The sequence below is a fragment of the Elephas maximus genome, chromosome 19, assembly GCF_024166365.1.
Source record: "Elephas maximus indicus isolate mEleMax1 chromosome 19, mEleMax1 primary haplotype, whole genome shotgun sequence".
NCBI classification, from domain to species: domain Eukaryota; kingdom Metazoa; phylum Chordata; class Mammalia; order Proboscidea; family Elephantidae; genus Elephas; species Elephas maximus.
The window spans coordinates 47,507,105-47,524,303 of NC_064837.1; the positions used below are offsets into that span (position 1 = coordinate 47,507,105).

The window sequence follows — 17,199 nt, forward strand, 5'->3', positions numbered from 1 at the left end:
GGGGGAGGGGCGCCCTGGCAACTTTGGCGGGAGGGATGTCTGGCTTCCTGGGCCGCTGCCTGCCCTCCCCTCCGCTGGGCGCTGGAACTTTGAGCTGAGAAGGTGTGGTGCTCCTCCAGCCTTCGTCCCGCAGGAAGAGGAGAGATTTGTGGGCTGGGGCCTCTGGGAGGGAGGTTAGTGGGGGAGGGAGGGGCCAGGCCGTGGCGGTCCCTCCCCCATTCGTCATCCCCCTGGCGGGCCTGTAGGTGCAGGGAATTACAGTTGTGTCCTGACTCTTGGAGAGGCTGTGAGGGGTCCGGACCTCCACCTGGGCCCTCCTACTGGGGAGGTGGGGACTGGGCCAAGGCCCTGGGTTCAAAGGACAGAGCGCCAAACCTCAGAGCTGGGTTACCTGGGCGACAGGTGGCGATGTGCTGGCAATGGGGGTGCAGCACGTCACAGCCTCCAAGGCGGCCATCTACTGCGGGGTGAGCTGAAATGAGGCCTCACCCAGCCCAAACTGTAGCCTCCCCCCCCCCCCGTCCCACTCAGGTCATTTCTCCTGTCCTGCCAAAAAACAATTTTAAAAAACACATTTTTTCAGCTTCATAAACACCCTGTGGACTTTGCCTTTGCTCCAGATTCCCGCCTGGTCTTCCCTGGCCTTAGAGCCCTCTCCACCTCATCCCAGTATCCTCTGTGTCTCCCCATGCCCCACCTTCCCTCTCTCCACCCCACATTGTACCCCAAAGCCCCCTGCTGTCCTTGCTCCCCCTCCAGTCTGGTCCACTTTGGAGGCGGGCCTCGGGGGCGGGGCCGGGGCCAGGGCAAAGGGCGGCCCAGGCTGCCGAGGTCAGTGCCTTCCTCCTCTGCTTGTTGGAATGCTGACCAGGATTCTAGGCCACGGCCCCCCCCCCCCAATACCCCCTTGTCCTTGATACCCCCCGCACCAGCCTGGATTGTCTATTGTTACCACTTTTACGTCTTGGAAAAAGTTAGCACAACAAAGGGCTTCTTTGTCACTCACCCCTCTGCCTCCTGGCCTCACCCAGGCCCCCCAGTCTCCCTTCACACCAGCTGTTCTCTGGCCTCTCCGCCTGTCTGATTTGCTTGTCTGGCCTCATGGAGAACAGCAAAGGGGTGACCAGGCCAGGCAGTTTGGTGTCGGGGTGAGGAGCAAAAGGGCTGGGCGGTCAGTCTACTGGACTGGTAGGGATGTGGGCATTGGCTGTCCCTTGGTTACGGGTTGGTCTTTGGGTGGGGAAAGGATATAGGGCCACAGCAGTGCTGGACACCAGGGAAGTGGTGCCCAGTCCTACTAAGCCTGGGAAACCCTGCCAAGGTTGTTGGCCTGGTCCCTGTTGTCCACTGCCTGGCAACCATGGTGTGTCTGCAGGCAAGGAGCGAGGGTGGTAGTATGCAGCAGACTTCCAGTGTCCGGGCACTTCCCCTGTGTCTGGTCTTTGGGGCCACATGACCCACCACTGTAAGGTGCTTGGACCAGGAACTGTGGGCACCTTTGAATGCCAGAACCTTGTATGCTAGTGGATGGGGTGGGGCCGGGTAGGATCGGGGATGTGGGAGAAGGCAGGGGAATATACCACTCAGTGAGGCATTCTCTCCCATCCTTGGCCCCGGACAGGTGGACTTTGTCAGGTGGCCCCTTGGGAGTCTAATTGCGTCGATCGTAGTTCAAATCCTGTGTAGTCTAGCCCTCCCAGCCCCCATCCTTGCTGCCCAGGGTTTGGGCACAGACAGCCCCACCACCCAGCCCAACCCTGTTCCACTGTTCGTTCTGCCTGGGGCGATGGGCATGGAGCCAGGCACTGGGGAGGGTTTGGCAAGTGGGAGCTGCCCCTGCTGGCTGGGTCACCCCTCATTGCTGCCCTCTTGGTGCTGAATAACAGGAGGGAAGGGGGATAGTAACCCGGACGTAGTATTGAGGCTGGACAGACAGACCATTGATGAGAACAGATCCCCTTTGTCACACTGCCTCCCCCACACTGGAAGCACCCAGAATGATGGACTGCAGGGACCCATGGGGACTCTTCTCCCTGTCTCCAGGGGGTCCCTCTGCCCATCTCCGGGAGTCCCGCCTGTCCTGCCCCAGCTCTGGCAGGGAGGCAGCACATAATGCCTTTCTTCTTGGCACACCCTAGCCTTGGGTCCCTGGCCGGGGGATTGTTTGGGCGGAGGAGGGGCTGTGGCTGCTGGCAGGGCGGGTGGAGGGGGGAGCGGAAGCAGAGGGGTGGGGGAGTGGCCGGCTTTGAATATCCTGTTGACCCCAGTTTCCTCTGCCCCCAGCTTGTGTCCTCTTCCCTCCCTCCTCTTCAAGTCTTAACTCCTTCCTAACTTGGGGGAGAGCCGGCCTGGCCGCCTAGGGGACTGGGCTTTATACCCAGCTGACTCCCGCCCCACATGCCCAAGTGCAAAGGTGTGCACGCAGCTAAAATCAGATTTAGGATCTTATCTTTCTGATTTTGAAGGCCTGGGAGTGTAGAATGGGAGTGATAGGGTGCTGGAGGCATCATGGGCAGCCTGCTTCCTTTGAAGTCCTGGCTCTCCCTCAGTCTGTGTCCCTGCCCGCAGGGGCAGATAATCCAGTAAGCAAGGTAAGCACAATGCTTACCTCACGTACCAGACAGATCATCTGTAGTGAACAATTCATTTCACATCAAGAATGTGGTGAAACCCATGTGAAATTGTTCACTACAATTACTAAGTAAGCACAAGTAAGCCTGTGGCTACCTCGTTGACTGGGTCGTCTGCCCCTGTGAGGGACTGTAAATTTAGAAAGAGGCCTTGATTCTGTAGGAAGGTGCGTGGGGTTGGGAGAGAGACAGATGCCAGCCATGCCTAGAAGGAGAATCTTTAATGTGATGAAAAAATGTGAAATTGTTTGCTACAGATGATTTGGTAAGCAAGGTAAGCACTATGCTTACCTTGCCTAGTGGATAATAGGAGCTCTGCCTGGGAAAGATCCTGAGGCCAGGTAGGGTGTTTAGGAAGGCCACCTGGGTCTCTGACTGCCTCCTCCTCACTTCTCTCTCTAGCCGTTGAGACCCAGAGCAGCAGTTCAGAAGACATAGTGCCCAGCCCTCCCTCACCACCCCCTCTTCCCCGTATCTACAAGCCTTGCTTTGTCTGTCAAGACAAGTCCTCCGGCTACCACTATGGGGTCAGCGCCTGTGAGGGCTGCAAGGTAAGTGCAGGGGTCATTGGGAAGGACAATCCTCAGATAAATGAGATGTACCCACTGTCATGTTCTGGGAGTATGAAGTTGTGGGTGGGTGGTCCCTGAAGCTGCTACGCTTTCCGAAGGAGGGCTGCCTACAGTAGGACCCTCCTCATAGATGAGCGGGGGTCCCCCAAACCAGAGGTCCCCCCGACCCTGTCTGAGCTCCTCTTTCTGCCTCCATCCTCCAGCTGGCAGGGCGTACACCCACTGCTGCCACCGCTGCCCATGTTGCCATGGTGAGCTGGCTGCCACTTGGCTCTTGGCTGGGGACCCAGGAGGCTTGCCCCCGGCGGCCCTGCCCGAACCTTGCCATGGCAGCCTGGCAGGAGACAGTTAGCAGCAGGCACCCTACCCTGGCTTCCCCTTCAGGTCTCCAGGCTGTGGGCTCCCCAGTGTCTGGTTGGGTTTCCCTGCTCCCATGTTAGGCTCCAGGGTACAGATGTGGCTACCATCCTCCTAGCAGCTCTGGGCCTGGCTTGTCCCTCTCTCCCCAGGGCCTGAGCCTCTGTACTTGTTCCCCCCAGAGACTGGGGCTCAGGAGCTACACAGCTTTGGGACTGGAGGTACTGGGCCACCACCCAGCCTGGAGTGGCTATCCTCAGGTGTGGGGCAGTGTTCAAGGGCAAAGCACAAGGCCTCAGGCTGTGTGTGTCTGCCTGTCCTGTCTGGTTGTTTCAGGTTTGTCCTTAGCCTATCTCTGGTTATTCTGTGTGGGGCCCCTGTGGAGCCTGATCTATCTCTGCGATTGGTCTGTCTGGTTAGCTGTGTGTCTTGTAGCTTGGTTGCTGAGTCTGGGTGCATGTATGTGCACGTGTGTGTGTCTCCATCTCTCTGGCCAGCCCGTATGTCTCCCTCCTTGGCCTCTTCCTGCTGCATTTTTTTTCCTGCATTCTGAGCTCAGGGTTGTGGATTCCAGATCTCTGCCTCTGTCCCATCTAGCTCCTTTTCTTCCTTTTCTTGACTCAGGAGCAGCCCTGGGGTTCTTTTCCCCAGAGGAGGGGAGGCCAGGAATGTGTGTGTGAGTGGGGGGAAGTCCCCTGTCCACGCTGCAGTATTGAGGCAGGTCCTGGGATTTTCCCTGTAGGTGAACCACACTCTGCACTTTGTCTGGCGTGCCTGGCTAGGTGACAGGCAAAGGCTTGAGGGCAGCAGCTGGCCTGGCCCTCTACCCCCAGGCCGAGGCCGGGCACTGCTCCCAGTGTGGGTGTGGCTGACCTGACTCCCTCTGCTCCGTCCCCAGGGCTTCTTCCGCCGCAGCATCCAGAAGAACATGGTGTACACATGTCACCGGGACAAGAACTGCATCATCAACAAGGTGACCCGGAACCGCTGCCAGTACTGCCGGCTGCAGAAATGCTTCGAAGTGGGCATGTCGAAGGAGTGTGAGTGCCACGGGGCAGGGGCCCAGCCATGCCCGGGGCGGGGCCTGAGGGGCTCCTCAAGGCCAAGGGCACTGGGGTGTGGGATGTGTATGGATGTGAATATGCATGCTCATTGGTGTGCAAGGCTGCAGTCACATAGGTATGTGAATAGCTGTGAGGACCTATATGTGTGTCTGGCTGGCTGTGGGTCTGTGTGTGGGTCAGTGCTTACGTACAGGGTCCATTTAACTTCCTGTTTGTGTGCGTTCACATGTATTTATGTGTCTAGCTTTCTTGGCTTTGGAGCCAGGCTCACAGGCATACCTGAGTCCCTTCTGATCTTGAATCTTATGGAGGGGGGGGCCTGAACTCTGATGGGGGGCTGGGTTGGTATTTGTGTGTGGAAGCTGGCACAGGAATCCAAAAACCATTGTCTGGTTAAGCCTGGGACCTGGAGTTGGAAGACAGCATTGGTACCTCCCTAATCCCTGAGGAATGGGGGTTTCCAATTTGGGCTCAGCTGAGGCCCGATGGAGGGAGGGAGGAAGGGCTGGACAGTGAGACCCTCTTGTGTTGAATCATGGGTGTTGCCGTGGTGACCGGTGATTGATGATGTCAGAGATAAATGACGCTGACAGACGCCTCCTTGTCTGCGTGGCCGTTGCCATGGAGCCTGAGCCTTGGGGGATGGAGGATGGGGGAGGGGGCTGCTGGACCCCCTAGCCCTTTGTGGGGAGGGCAGTGGGAGAGTGAAGTGGGGAGGGGACTTGGGGGGAGATGGTTCTAAGTCAGGTGTAGGCAGCCCCGGACAGGAATGGAGGGGAGGAATGGAGGGGACCCGTAGCATCCTGTCCGCCTCCAGGAGGCTGGAGGAGTCCTTCATCCTGAACCCAGGGGGTATGGCTGCCCACTGCTGAGTGGGCGATAACCTGGGACCCAGAGGCCTGGGACCCTCCCCCTGCATCCGCTGCCTTCCGCTCTCTGAGCTTTTCAGCACAGAAGGACCAGGGTGGGGGACCCCCTCCCTCCCACCACAAGCCCCTGTTTCCCGCCCTCTTTCCCCTCTCCTGGCTGCTCTGTGCCCCGGAGCTGAGCAGCTGCCATTTCAATAGAATTAAAGCTTCCGAATGATAAACGTCTTGTCACAGCTGCAATTTTCTCTTCCCAAATTATCCCCCCACTCTCCCTCTCCCCTCTCTCTTCTCTCCCCTGCACTTTATTGAATTTGCAGAATCGACATGAGTGATCTCCAAATTATGCCAGCTCCCCCCTCAACCCGCTGCCCCCTCCCTGGGTCCCCCACCCCCACCCTGCCTTCCTCTCGCGTCAGCAGCCACCACCACCACTGGCCCTGTGAGTGATTGTGTGTCTGGGATAATCGGCTGGTAACGACCCCATCGCTTCTTTAAAGCCGAGTGGTGTGTGCGGCTCAGCGCCCCGGGTGATTTGTCAGCTCCCCAGCTAATGGGCCAAGAGATTCTCTAGCTTGCCCCCCACATCGGGCTGGGGAGCCCAACTTCCCACCCGCCTGCCTGGGGGAGCTTCTCAGAGCTGGTCCCGGGAACTCTCAGGGAGACTGCTGCCTGGAGAACTGAGGGAGCGGAGGCAGAGCAGGTCTTTCCTGGAAGCAGAAGGGAGTGTAGTGGGGGGGCAGGGGAGGCCAAGCACGGAGGTGGGAGACACGCGCTCCGCACACATGCTTTCAACCCCTTACACACGTACGCCTGCAATGTGAGCTTGAGTAGCTGCATGGAGGACGGTGGGCTGGTCATGGGGCGTGTGTACGTGGACACAGCTGTGGGCACGAAGCCCCAGGGGAAGGCGTTTAGGGCGGCAGAAGTGGAAACGACGCCTTGCTGCCTGTGCACGTGTGTGTGCGCGCGCGTATGTGTGTGTGTACACTCACCGCGGGACCTCCCCAACAGCCCGCAGCTCTTTGTCTGGTGGGAGGAGCTCCGGGCTGGGGATGGAACCCGGGCCCAGGGATGGACCATGCACCTCCCTCCAACCAGCCTGGCTTCTGCCCTCCACAGCTGTGAGGAATGACCGAAACAAGAAGAAGAAGGAGGTGCCCAAGCCCGAGTGCTCTGAGAGCTACACGCTGACGCCGGAGGTGGGGGAGCTCATTGAGAAGGTGCGCAAAGCGCACCAGGAAACCTTCCCCGCCCTCTGCCAGCTGGGCAAATACACTACGGTATGGCTCCCCCTGGCCCAGTGGGGCGGGGACACCCAGGGGCCACAGGGCCCAGGATGGCCCCTCACGGAGAACCCCCCTGCCAGGCTTCCCCTCTCCCCGCCTTTGCCTGGTCCTCCGTGTCCTTGCTGCTCTCCTCCCTCCTCCTGCTGTCTCCTCCCAAAGAGCTCTCAGGAAGTGAAGGCCGGGCAGAGGGCAGGCCTGGGGGGCTGGTGGAGCCAGGCTGAGAAGGAGTGCCGTGGAGGAAAAAGGCCCTCATCCTCCCCCCTTCCCCCAGAACAACAGCTCAGAACAGCGTGTCTCTCTGGACATTGACCTCTGGGACAAGTTCAGTGAACTCTCCACCAAGTGCATCATTAAGACTGTGGAGTTCGCCAAGCAACTGCCCGGCTTCACCACCCTCACCATTGCCGACCAGATCACCCTCCTCAAGGGTGCCTGCCTGGACATCCTGGTGAGGGTCTGCACCCTGCCTGCCTGGGCATTGCCCCCATGCCCTTGGAGGATGACCTCCTACTTGGATAATCACCCTTATAAATGTCCATCCGGAATTGACCTGCCCAAATGCCTATTTACCCAAACATCTACCCTACCTCTCACCCAAATGTTCACCCATCTACCTGTCCACTCACCACTTAGCACCCAAATTCACCCAGTCCATCCATACCCCATCTTTCCATTGACCCTTCCATCCAACCACTCCCTTACCCACCCGTTTAGTCAATAATAAAGACTCACCTAGGGTCCTCTGTGGCGAGGCCCTGGTGAACACGACAGGGGTCCCTTCTTTTGAAAACCTTCGATTTGCAAAGCTGTGCTAAATGCTGGTTAGAGATGGGGAGTAGGGCAGTCCCCTCCCCATAGAGGAGGGAGCCACAACTACCTGGGCCCCAGGGAGGACGTCCTGAAGGAAGTGGCATGGAGGAGCTGTTAGAGGGGGCAGGTGAGAGGGCGCCCTAACTGAGGGCCTGGTGCCGTGAGACCCTGCTGGATTTAGGGACTGCTGGGCAGTTAATGGGGGTGGGGGGGCGGGGGGATGCTGGAGTGCAGACTGGGGTGGAAGCAGGATGGGGGGTTGGGAGGGGCCGTCAAAGCCAAGGCTGGAAGGAGAAGTTTCTTCCCTGCTATCATCTGGTTTGTCTTGGCCACCTCCGGGGTGGGGAACCTGGGGTTTGCTGAGGCTGCCATTACTTGTGGGACATCTCTGATTGAATGCGAGGCTGTCGGGAGGGTGGTGGGGTGGGAAGTGCAGTGTGCTGTCTGCAGGGCAGCCTAACATTGCCATGCCCCAGCTGCAGGGAGGCAGGATCAGGGCTCGACTCAATTCAAGCCGATACATATTTATTGAGTACCTGTTGTGTACACAGTCTTGGGAACTATGGATATAAGTCTCCTGTAGTCCTTGCCTCTTGGAAATATTAAAAAAAAATAAATTCTCTGTGTGGAGGTGGAATAATATAGATCTGAGCTGTTCAGTATGGTAGCCACCAGCGACGTGTAACTATTTAAGTCACAATTAAACCGAGCTAAATTTCAGTTATTCAGGTGTGCTAGTGACCTTTCAAATGCCTGGTAGCCACATGTGGCTAGTGGCTACCATACTGGACTGTGCAGACATAGAACGTTCCTATCATTGCAGACAGTCCTGTCGACAGCATTGCCAGGTAGTCTTCTGGGGAGTGCAGGTGCTGGCACTGCCGGGGTGTGTGGGGCTCGAGTCCCTGAGCTTCTGCATCCTCTGCACCCAGATCCTGCGGATCTGCACGCGGTACACACCTGAGCAGGACACAATGACCTTCTCAGACGGGCTGACCCTGAATCGGACCCAGATGCACAATGCTGGTTTCGGCCCCCTCACCGACCTGGTCTTCGCCTTTGCCAACCAGCTGCTGCCCCTGGAGATGGATGACGCCGAGACTGGGCTGCTCAGTGCCATTTGCCTCATCTGTGGAGGTGGGCAGGGGGCCTGGGTCTGGAGGCCAGGTCCGGGGTGGTGGTGCGGCCCTCCGGAGCCTCTCCCAGGGACAAGATCAGGAAGGAACACACCTTGGTCTCTGTCAGGACCCTCTTAGAAGGGAAAACTGAGGCCCAGAGGGGCAGGGGCAGGCACACAGCAAGGGAGTGGTGATAGGAACCTGAACTCAGGCTCCTTATTCCTAGGGAGTGCGCCCTCTATGGGTTAAGAGTGAGGGCTTGAAGGTCAGACCACCTAGATTCAAATCCTGGCCCGCTGTGTGACTTTGAGCAGCTTGCTGAACTTCCCTGAACCACAGTTTCTGTAAAATGGGGGCAATGATGGGCCTTACCTGGTAAAGTTGATGGGCAGTTGAAGGTGGTGATAAGGCCCAGTAAGTGTTAGCTGTTATTCATATTGTTGGCAGGATTTCTGCATATCGCACTGGTTTCCAGGGTATGGACATGTGGAGTGGGATACCTCTCTGAGAGTCCTTCCTCTTAGCTTGAGGATGGAACCACTTGTGTGCAGGGGTCTCCACTTCAACTGGGCTGTTAGAGAGACCTTTGGGCACCTCTCATCCCCAACTCACGTTTAAGGACCTGACTTGATGGCAATGGTTTAGTGCCTTTAGGTCTCTACTCCCACTTGCAGCACACAGTCCTCCTCACTGCTGTAGGTGGGGGTGGTGGGGACCCAGAGAAGCTGCTTAGGGAGGCCTCAGCAGAGAAGCTGCCTGGTGGTCCTCAGTCTGTGGCCTGGGCATGCACGCCCCCTAGTGGCCAAGGCTGGGAACGCAGCTGTGTTCTGGCTCAGCTGGCCTGGGCAGCTGCTCAGGAGGGCCTCTGCTTCCTCAGACCGGCAGGACCTGGAGCAGCCAGAAAGAGTGGACATGCTGCAGGAGCCACTGCTGGAGGCGCTGAAGGTCTATGTGCGGAAACGGAGGCCCAGCCGCCCCCACATGTTCCCCAAGATGCTGATGAAGATCACAGACCTGCGAAGCATCAGTGCTAAGGGTGAGGGTCCTGTGCCTGGAATGATGCTCCATACGTCTGCCCGGGGCAAGGCCCCCAATCCTGGCCCAGTCACCACCGTCTGTGCCCGGGGCAAGGCCCCCAACCCTGGCCCATACATCACTGTCCATGCCAAGGGCAAGGCCCCCAAACCTGGCCCAGTGCCCATTGTCTATGCCCAAGGAAAAGTGCCCTTAACACTTGGCCTAGTACTCACTGTCCATGCCCAAGGCAAGGCACCCCAAACCTGGACCAATAGCCAGTTTTTTTGCCCAGGGCCATGCCCCCCAACATCTGAGCCAACACTCCACCTTTGTGCACAGGACAGTGCCCCGCCTTGCCCTGGGGACTTCCTGCCTGTCTGCTCCAAGGCGGCAGCCTCACCCCAACATAGTGGTTAAGGGCATGGCTCTGGAACTGGATCACGTGTGTGTATGTCCTTGAGCAGGTCACTTGGCAGCTCTGAGCCTCAGTTTCCCACCTGAGGAGTGAGGATAACAATAGGGATTACAGAGTTGTTTTGAGGTGCTAGTAGCACACGATACAGAGGAAGGGCCCTGTGTCAAACCCAGGCAGTCTGACCCCAAAGCCCATGTTCGTAACCACCTTGCCCCACTGCTTCTGGGACCTGGGGGCTTCAGGAAGCTGGCTATGTCAGAGAACCGAGCCCCGAGTTTGTGCGTGGTGGATGCTGTTATTGATCCCCTCACCTCCAGCAACCCAGCTGGCACCAAGCTCCCTGGGCCTGGGCGCACTGACCTCTGTTCCCTCCTGTCCTGCAGGGGCTGAGCGGGTGATCACGCTGAAGATGGAGATCCCAGGCTCCATGCCACCTCTCATCCAGGAGATGCTGGAGAACTCAGAGGGCCTGGACACTCTGAGTGGACAGCCGGGGGGCAGGGGGCGGGACCGAGACGGGGGTGGCCTGGCCCCCCCGCCAGGCAGCTGTAGCCCCAGTCTCAGCCCTAGCTCAAACAGAAGCAGCCCGGCCACCCACTCCCCATGACCACCTATGCCCCATGGACACAGTTCGTGCCCCTGCCCTGGCTTTTCTCTGCCTTTCTACCAACCATGTCACCCCCTGCCAGCCCTGCCCCCGCTGTCCTCCCAGACAGAACCAGGGACCTTCCCCTGGGGGGCTGGAGAGAGGGAGGCTGCAACTCTTCAGACAGAGGCCTGGGCCACGATGGACTGACCGCTCCTGCTGCCTAGGCTGACTTCAGGGGGCAAGGCAGTGAACTGAGTGAGCACCCCCTGTCCTGGGCCTCGGGATGGGGCGCCTGGGGGCCTCGTGTTCAAGACACCCCTCTACCCATCTCGCCACATCTTCATCACCAGCAAATGCCAGGAACTGGCTCCCCCATCCTCAGAACTCATAAGCCATTGCTCCCCAGTTGGGGGACCCTCTCCCCCCTGCCTTGGTTGGTGACAGAGGGGGTGGGCCAGAGGTGGGGAGCTTCCCCCTGTTCATACCCTGTCGTACCAACCCCCAAGTATTAATTCTCGCTGGTTTTGTTTTTAATTTTTTTGTTTTGGTTTTTTTAATAAGAATTTTCATTTTAAGCACATTTATACTGAAGGAATTTGTGCTGTGTATTGGGGGGAGCTGGATCCCGAGCTGGGGGGGTGGGTCCTAGGGGAGGGGAGTGGCTCAGAAGGGGCTCCCCCTCTCCCCCCACATCCCTGTGCCACCTCACCCTCCACAGCTTTTTTTCTCCTCAGTTTTCACTTTCAAACTGTGAAGTACTAACTTTCTGAGGCCTGCCCTCCCCTTCTTTGGCCAGCCCCCACTTCTCCCTCTGCCTAACCACTGCTATGGACAGTTTCAGGAAGCCCTTAGAAGGAGGAGGCTCCTGGCCATTGACACCTGCCACTGCCCTCAGTGAGAGACAGGCAGGGTCAGAGAGCATGGGGCCCCTTGGAGTACACAGTGTTTCTCAGCCCTGTCTCCTTGGGCAGAGCTGTCTCCCCATTGATGCCCACACCATCTAAGCTCCCAGCCCCACTGTGAAGCGGCCAGTCCAGGGGTCTGAGCTGCCCCGCCCCAGCCTCACAGCCACCAGCACTCCACACAGGCCCCCAGACACACACCACACACACACGGCACACACAGCACATACACACACACACCACACACACACATACACACAAACACACCACACACACACACACGCAGACACACCACACACACACACACGCAAACACACCACACACACACACGCACAGATGGGCTGACAGACATTTGGCCTGAGTTCCTCCATCTCCCCGGCCAGCCCTACTGCCTGCCCCACACCGGTACCCCCTCCTTGCCCCGCAGGACGGGCCTACAGGGGGTCCCCTCCCCTTATCCCTGTACCCCTGGGCTGGGGAAGCTGGCTCTGCCCTGCTCTCTTCACCCTGGGGTTGGAGTTTCATCGCCCCGGAACCCGCTGGTGCACCTGTTACTGTTGGACTTTCCACTGAGATCTAGATAAAGTTATATTTATTCTACACGCGCCTCAGAGCCTCGCTGCCTCCACTCCTTCTCTCGGCGTCTGGGCAGGGGTTAGGGACGGGGGCTTTCCCAATGGGCTCTGGGCCACTGTAGTCAGCTGTGAGCACTGGGATGGAGGATTTGGCAAATGTACCCTCAAGCGCCCTCTGGGCCGCCCTTCCTGGGCTGGAGAGTTTGGAGATCCTGGGGGAGGAGGCAGGTCTGCCTTTGGGAAATCCTTGGTCTGGGGTTCTAAACAGCCCAGTCTGGAGGCAGGAGAGGAGAGCCTAGCTCAGTCTGGGCTCGGGGAGCCAGGCCCTACCCTCAGAACCCCTGACCCTTGGGAAGCCTGACGTTGGGTCTGGGGTCACTCTGTGGCAGAGGAGTTCTGGGAGTGACCCCAGACTTGACCTTCACATCAGGAGTGGCAGGGACACGGGGGCTGGGGCCAGGGGCTTGTGGCAATCTAACAATATCGTGGGATTGGGATGGAAGCGGAAGGTGACCCATCTATTCTGTCTCCAGAAGGACTGTCCTGACACACAGCCATCCTGTGGGCAGGCAGCGCAGAGCAGAGGGCAGGGTGCAGAAGGATCCGAAGGCTGCTGGTCAAGAGGAGTGAGTCTGGGAGGCCCAGAGGGCCCTCAGAGGCCAGTTTTTCCTAGCTCCTCACACTACACCTGAAGGCCCAGAAAGGGCAGTGTCCTTGCCCAGGGTCACACAGCAGGTCAGTGGCAGATCAGTGCTCTGGGCTCCCACCTCAGTCCAGGCCTCTTTCCTGGATCCCTGAAGCCAGTGAAGAGTCAAGCACTGAGACCTGTGGGATCTGGGGAGAAGGCCATGAAGGCTGTGTTCGGGCAAGGTTAGCAGTCGCCAGCCATTCCTATTTTAGCCACCAGGTGGCCACAGCTCCTTGCTTATGTCTTCATCTAGCCCAGGTTGGAGCCAGCCATCAGGGACAGAGATTTTTGTTTTCTAACATTTTCCTTTGTTGGTTGCGGGTGAGTTGATTCTGACTCCTGGCAACCCCGTGTGTTACAGAGTAGAACTGCTCCATAGGGTTTTCACAACTTCTTTACCAATCTGAAATGAAATTCTAGTACCAAAACAACAACAAAAACGTTGCTGAGGAGTCGATTCCAACCCATAGCGATCCTATAGGGCACAGTAGAACTCCCCACAGGTAGTGATTACAGGGCTGTAATCCTTAAGGAAGCAGAGTGGCTGGTGGATTAGCAGCTGAGCGTTTAACTGCTACGCCACCAGGGCTCCTTTACCTACACACATGTTCTCAACAATCAGTATGCTATCAATCATAACTGTATTATGAAGGAGAGATTAAGGGAAGTACTTTGACATGTAAATGCCTGGGCACAACCACATGGCAGATATGATGGAGTCATAGGCCTATCTCTATTTTTATTAATGAATACATTTGGGTTTAAAAGAGGTAAGTTCAGAAACCATTCTGTACAAGAAGTTCAAGAAAATGAAAGAGCAGAAGTATAGGTGGGTGCTGAAATAAAAATGGACACACAATGTATAATAAAAACCCTAAACCTTAATGTTTTACGTGTAGCACTGAGTCAGGTTTGGGGCTCGGTGACTATAAAGAGGTTTTCCACTATGTGACTGTCCAGTGGGAGATCCTAAAGTTGTTCCTGACAAGTCCTCATTTCGAGAGGACACCTTGGCATTCCTAGCCCCTGCCCACTAAATGCCAATGAGGACCCCATTGTTTTGTTCTATTTCCACATAAGATGGACATGAGTCAGAGCAGGCTCATGGGGTTACCCTGAAGGCAGGGGAGCCCCAGAGGACTTAAGTAGGGGGCATATTTACAAGTGCCACCTAGGAATGGTGCCATCGCCGTTGGGAACCTCTGGGCTTGAGGTTGCCCTCACTCTTGAGCAATTCATCACTGTCAAGCAGAGCTTCTCACTTTCAGCACTGACATTTTGGGTCAGCTAATTCTTTGTATTTCTTCTACAACCAGAATGTTCCATAGAAGCAAGGATGGCAAGACTTCTTTACTTTGGGCTCATCATCGGGAAAGACCAATCGATAGAAAAGGACATCGTGTTTGGTAGAGGATTAGTGAAAGTGAGAGAACCCCTCAATGAGATGGACTGGCACAAAAGCCACAACAATGGACTCGAACATACTAACGGTCATGAAGATGGTGCATGACCAGGTAATGTTTTGTTCTGTTTCTACACAAGGTAAGGTCATCGTGAGTAAAGTGACTCATGGGCTTGCCCTGAGGGAAGGGGAGCCCCAGAGGGCTTAAGAAGGGGGCATATTTAGAAAGACCCCCCCCAGGCTGCTGTGTGGAGGGAGCACAGGTAGGGAAGCTGAGGAAGAGGAGTCCGGGGAAGGAGGTGAGAGGGGGAACGGCCAGGCAGGCAGGAGAAAATTGGATGGAGTGGGGGCACGGCAGAGAAAGAGCGTGTGGTCAATGGGGTCTGGTGAAACTCCAGAGGTGCAGGCAGATGGTGGCTGAGAAATTGCCCTGGATTTGCCATTTAGGTGGAGGGTGATGTTTTTCAAGGGTGACCTCCCCTGGGGCAGTGAAGGAGGAAGACAGATGAGGGGGCAGAGGAGAGACAGAAAGGGGACATGAGGGAGCCATGTAGACAGCTTTGGATGCCTGGGAGGAAAGGGGGTGGCATCTGGAGGCTGAGGCAGGGCCAAGAGCATGTTCTGTTTTGTGGGATGATTTCTTCTGAGGATGGAGGGAATTTAATCACATTTATAGACTAGGGAGATAGCAGCAGATAGGGAGGGTAAAGATGGCAGAGAGAAAGGAGTTTAACACTGGGCTATCCTGCCTTCTGACCCCACTGCCCACCCCCAGTCGTCTCCATAGAAAGGGAGGGGCCCAGCTACCCTTCCCAGGCCACAAAGTGGAGAGTGTGGATGGTGCTTACAAGCCCTGCCAGACTGAGGCCTGCCCCTGGGGGTGGGGGGTGGTGGCGCCCCCTCCCTTCCTGTGTGGGCTCCTATGGGAGGGGAGCCCTTCCTGAGATGCCCTCACAGATGGAATGGGTTTGGGCAGTAAGGAGGGAGTCATTTCCGCTGCTGTTAGCATGGGATCCTGGCCACCCACACAGTGCATATCACAGATCACACATACAGAGCTCACAGGGATGTCCAAGTGCACATGTACAACACACAGCTCACACAGGGTGTATGCGTGCACACACACACCTCACATGGGTATACAAATGCATGCATATACACACAGCTCACACAGGGTGTAGGCATGCAGATACACACACAGCCCACACGGGGTATACATATGCACGCACATACTCAGCTCACATAGGGTGCGTGTGTGCACACATAGCTCACACAGGATGTATGTGTGCACATACACAGCTCACATGGAGTATACGTATGCACGCACATACACAGCTCACATAGGGTATATATGTGTACATGTGCACACACAGAACTCACACAGGATGTACATGTGGGCACATAACTCACACGGTGTATATGTATACATGCACACACAGCACAGTGTATACGTGTGTAAATATGCGTGCACACAGGCCACGCCTCAGCCTGAACACGGAGAGGCCCCAGAATGCTAGTCTCACAGTTATTTTTGTCCCCAGTAAAACAATCAGGGCCCTCCACCTTCCACTCCGCTCTACCCTCCTCTTGTCCATTCTCTCTCAGGTCCTCCTGCCTCCTTTTCCACTTGGATCACCGCGCCAAGGAGCAGCCTTGGTTCATTCTCTGCCCCTAGCTCACACGGGGAGCGGAGAACGGGTTGTGCAGCTGGGAGCACCACGGAAGTGCAGTTGCTGCCTTATGGGCCATCCCCGCTACGTGTCTCCTGCTCCGGTAGGGTCCTGCGAACAGTTCTTGGGAAGTCACATCTTGTTTCTGCTCTGAGGTCCGGGGTGGTGGCGCCCTGCTTCTGGTCTCACCTTCCTCCCGACGCAGTGCCTGCCGCTAGATGGCCAGGTCCTGGCGGACCGTGGCCAGAGACGCCTTGCTGCGGCCGCTGCCACCCTGGCTGTCGCCTATCGGCGCCCGGTGCGCGTAGGCGGGCGGGGCGTAGAGGTCCGGGGTAGGCCGCCGGGAGGGCAGGGCTAGAGGCGGCGGCAGGGGCGGCGGCGAGAGCAGCTTATGTGCCTCCTCGTGCGCGCGGTTGCAGCGGTTGTCGCGCTCGGCCGCTTGGCGCGCGCGCCCGGGGTCCTGGCGGTGCGGGCGGCCCTTCCAGAGTAGGTGGCCTAGTTCGGCCACGCTGAGCAGCGCCGAGAGCAGCCCCACGGCGAAGTAGAAGACCACGAAGACGGTCTTCTCGGTGGGCCGGCTCACGAAGCAGTCCACGATGTGCGGGCACGGGGGGCCGGCGCATGCGAAATGCGGGGCTACGCGGAAGCCGTAGAGCAGCGTCTGGCCGGCCAGGAAGCCCAGCTCGGCCAGCAGGCGCAGCGCCACGCTGAGCAGGTAGCAGCGGCGCGCGCGGCGGGCGCGCAGGGCGCAGGGCGCGCATGGGCCCTCAGAGCTGCCGCGGGAGCACGGCGGCCGGGTCTCCGCGCCCCCGCCGCCCGCGTCCGCCCGGCCTGACTCCTTGCTGGCCTGGTGCATAGAGTAGATGACGAAAAGGATGGGAGGCGCCGAAAGCAGCAGGATATGAAAGAGCCAGAAGCGGTAGTGGGAGACTGGGAAGGCGCGGTCGTAGCAGGTCTGGCGACAGCCCGGTTGAAGCGTGTTGCACACGAACTCCTCCTGCTCGTCCTCGAACACCGCGCCGCCCACAGTGGCCAGCACCAGGATGCGGAAGATCAGCATGACCACCAGCCACAGGCGGCCCACGAGCGGCGACTGCAGCTGCACGGCGTCCAGCAGCGAGCCCAGGAACGCCCACTCCCCCATGGCGCTGGGGACGCAGGGCCAGGAAGTTAGGGGCAGTGACAGAGCAGGGACTACCCCCTCCTACGCCCATTGGGGTGGGGTCCGTTAGGCA

General features: G+C 57.8%; 2 protein-coding genes across 8 annotated transcripts in view; one reads left to right on the forward strand and one right to left on the reverse strand.

Moving 5' to 3' along the window:
* Positions 1-11,311, forward strand: part of RARA (retinoic acid receptor alpha) — a 44,360-nt gene extending 33,049 nt beyond the window's left edge. For all 7 annotated transcript variants that reach the window (XM_049859216.1, XM_049859220.1, XM_049859217.1 and 4 more), the window contains 7 exons: positions 3,033-3,181; positions 4,458-4,599; positions 6,612-6,772; positions 7,050-7,226; positions 8,521-8,725; positions 9,584-9,742; positions 10,522-11,311. In XM_049859216.1, coding sequence (XP_049715173.1) covers positions 3,033-3,181; positions 4,458-4,599; positions 6,612-6,772; positions 7,050-7,226; positions 8,521-8,725; positions 9,584-9,742; positions 10,522-10,745 — 1,217 coding nt within the window. In that variant the 3' untranslated portion in view covers positions 10,746-11,311. The remainder of the gene's footprint in view (positions 1-3,032; positions 3,182-4,457; positions 4,600-6,611; positions 6,773-7,049; positions 7,227-8,520; positions 8,726-9,583; positions 9,743-10,521) is intronic.
* Positions 11,312-13,913: 2,602 nt separating this feature from the next.
* On the reverse strand, positions 13,914-17,118 carry GJD3 (gap junction protein delta 3). Its single transcript, XM_049859222.1, has one exon. It carries the CDS (start codon positions 17,106-17,108, stop codon positions 16,179-16,181), a length of 930 nt encoding a protein of 309 aa, XP_049715179.1. The 5' UTR covers positions 17,109-17,118; the 3' UTR covers positions 13,914-16,178.
* Between the last annotated feature and the right edge of the window lie 81 nt (positions 17,119-17,199).

Excerpts from the sequence above, each read along its gene's own strand:
- GJD3 (XM_049859222.1), bottom strand. The coding sequence starts at position 17,108 with ATGGGGGAGTGGGCGTTCCTGGGCTCGCTGCTGGACGCCGTGCAGCTG.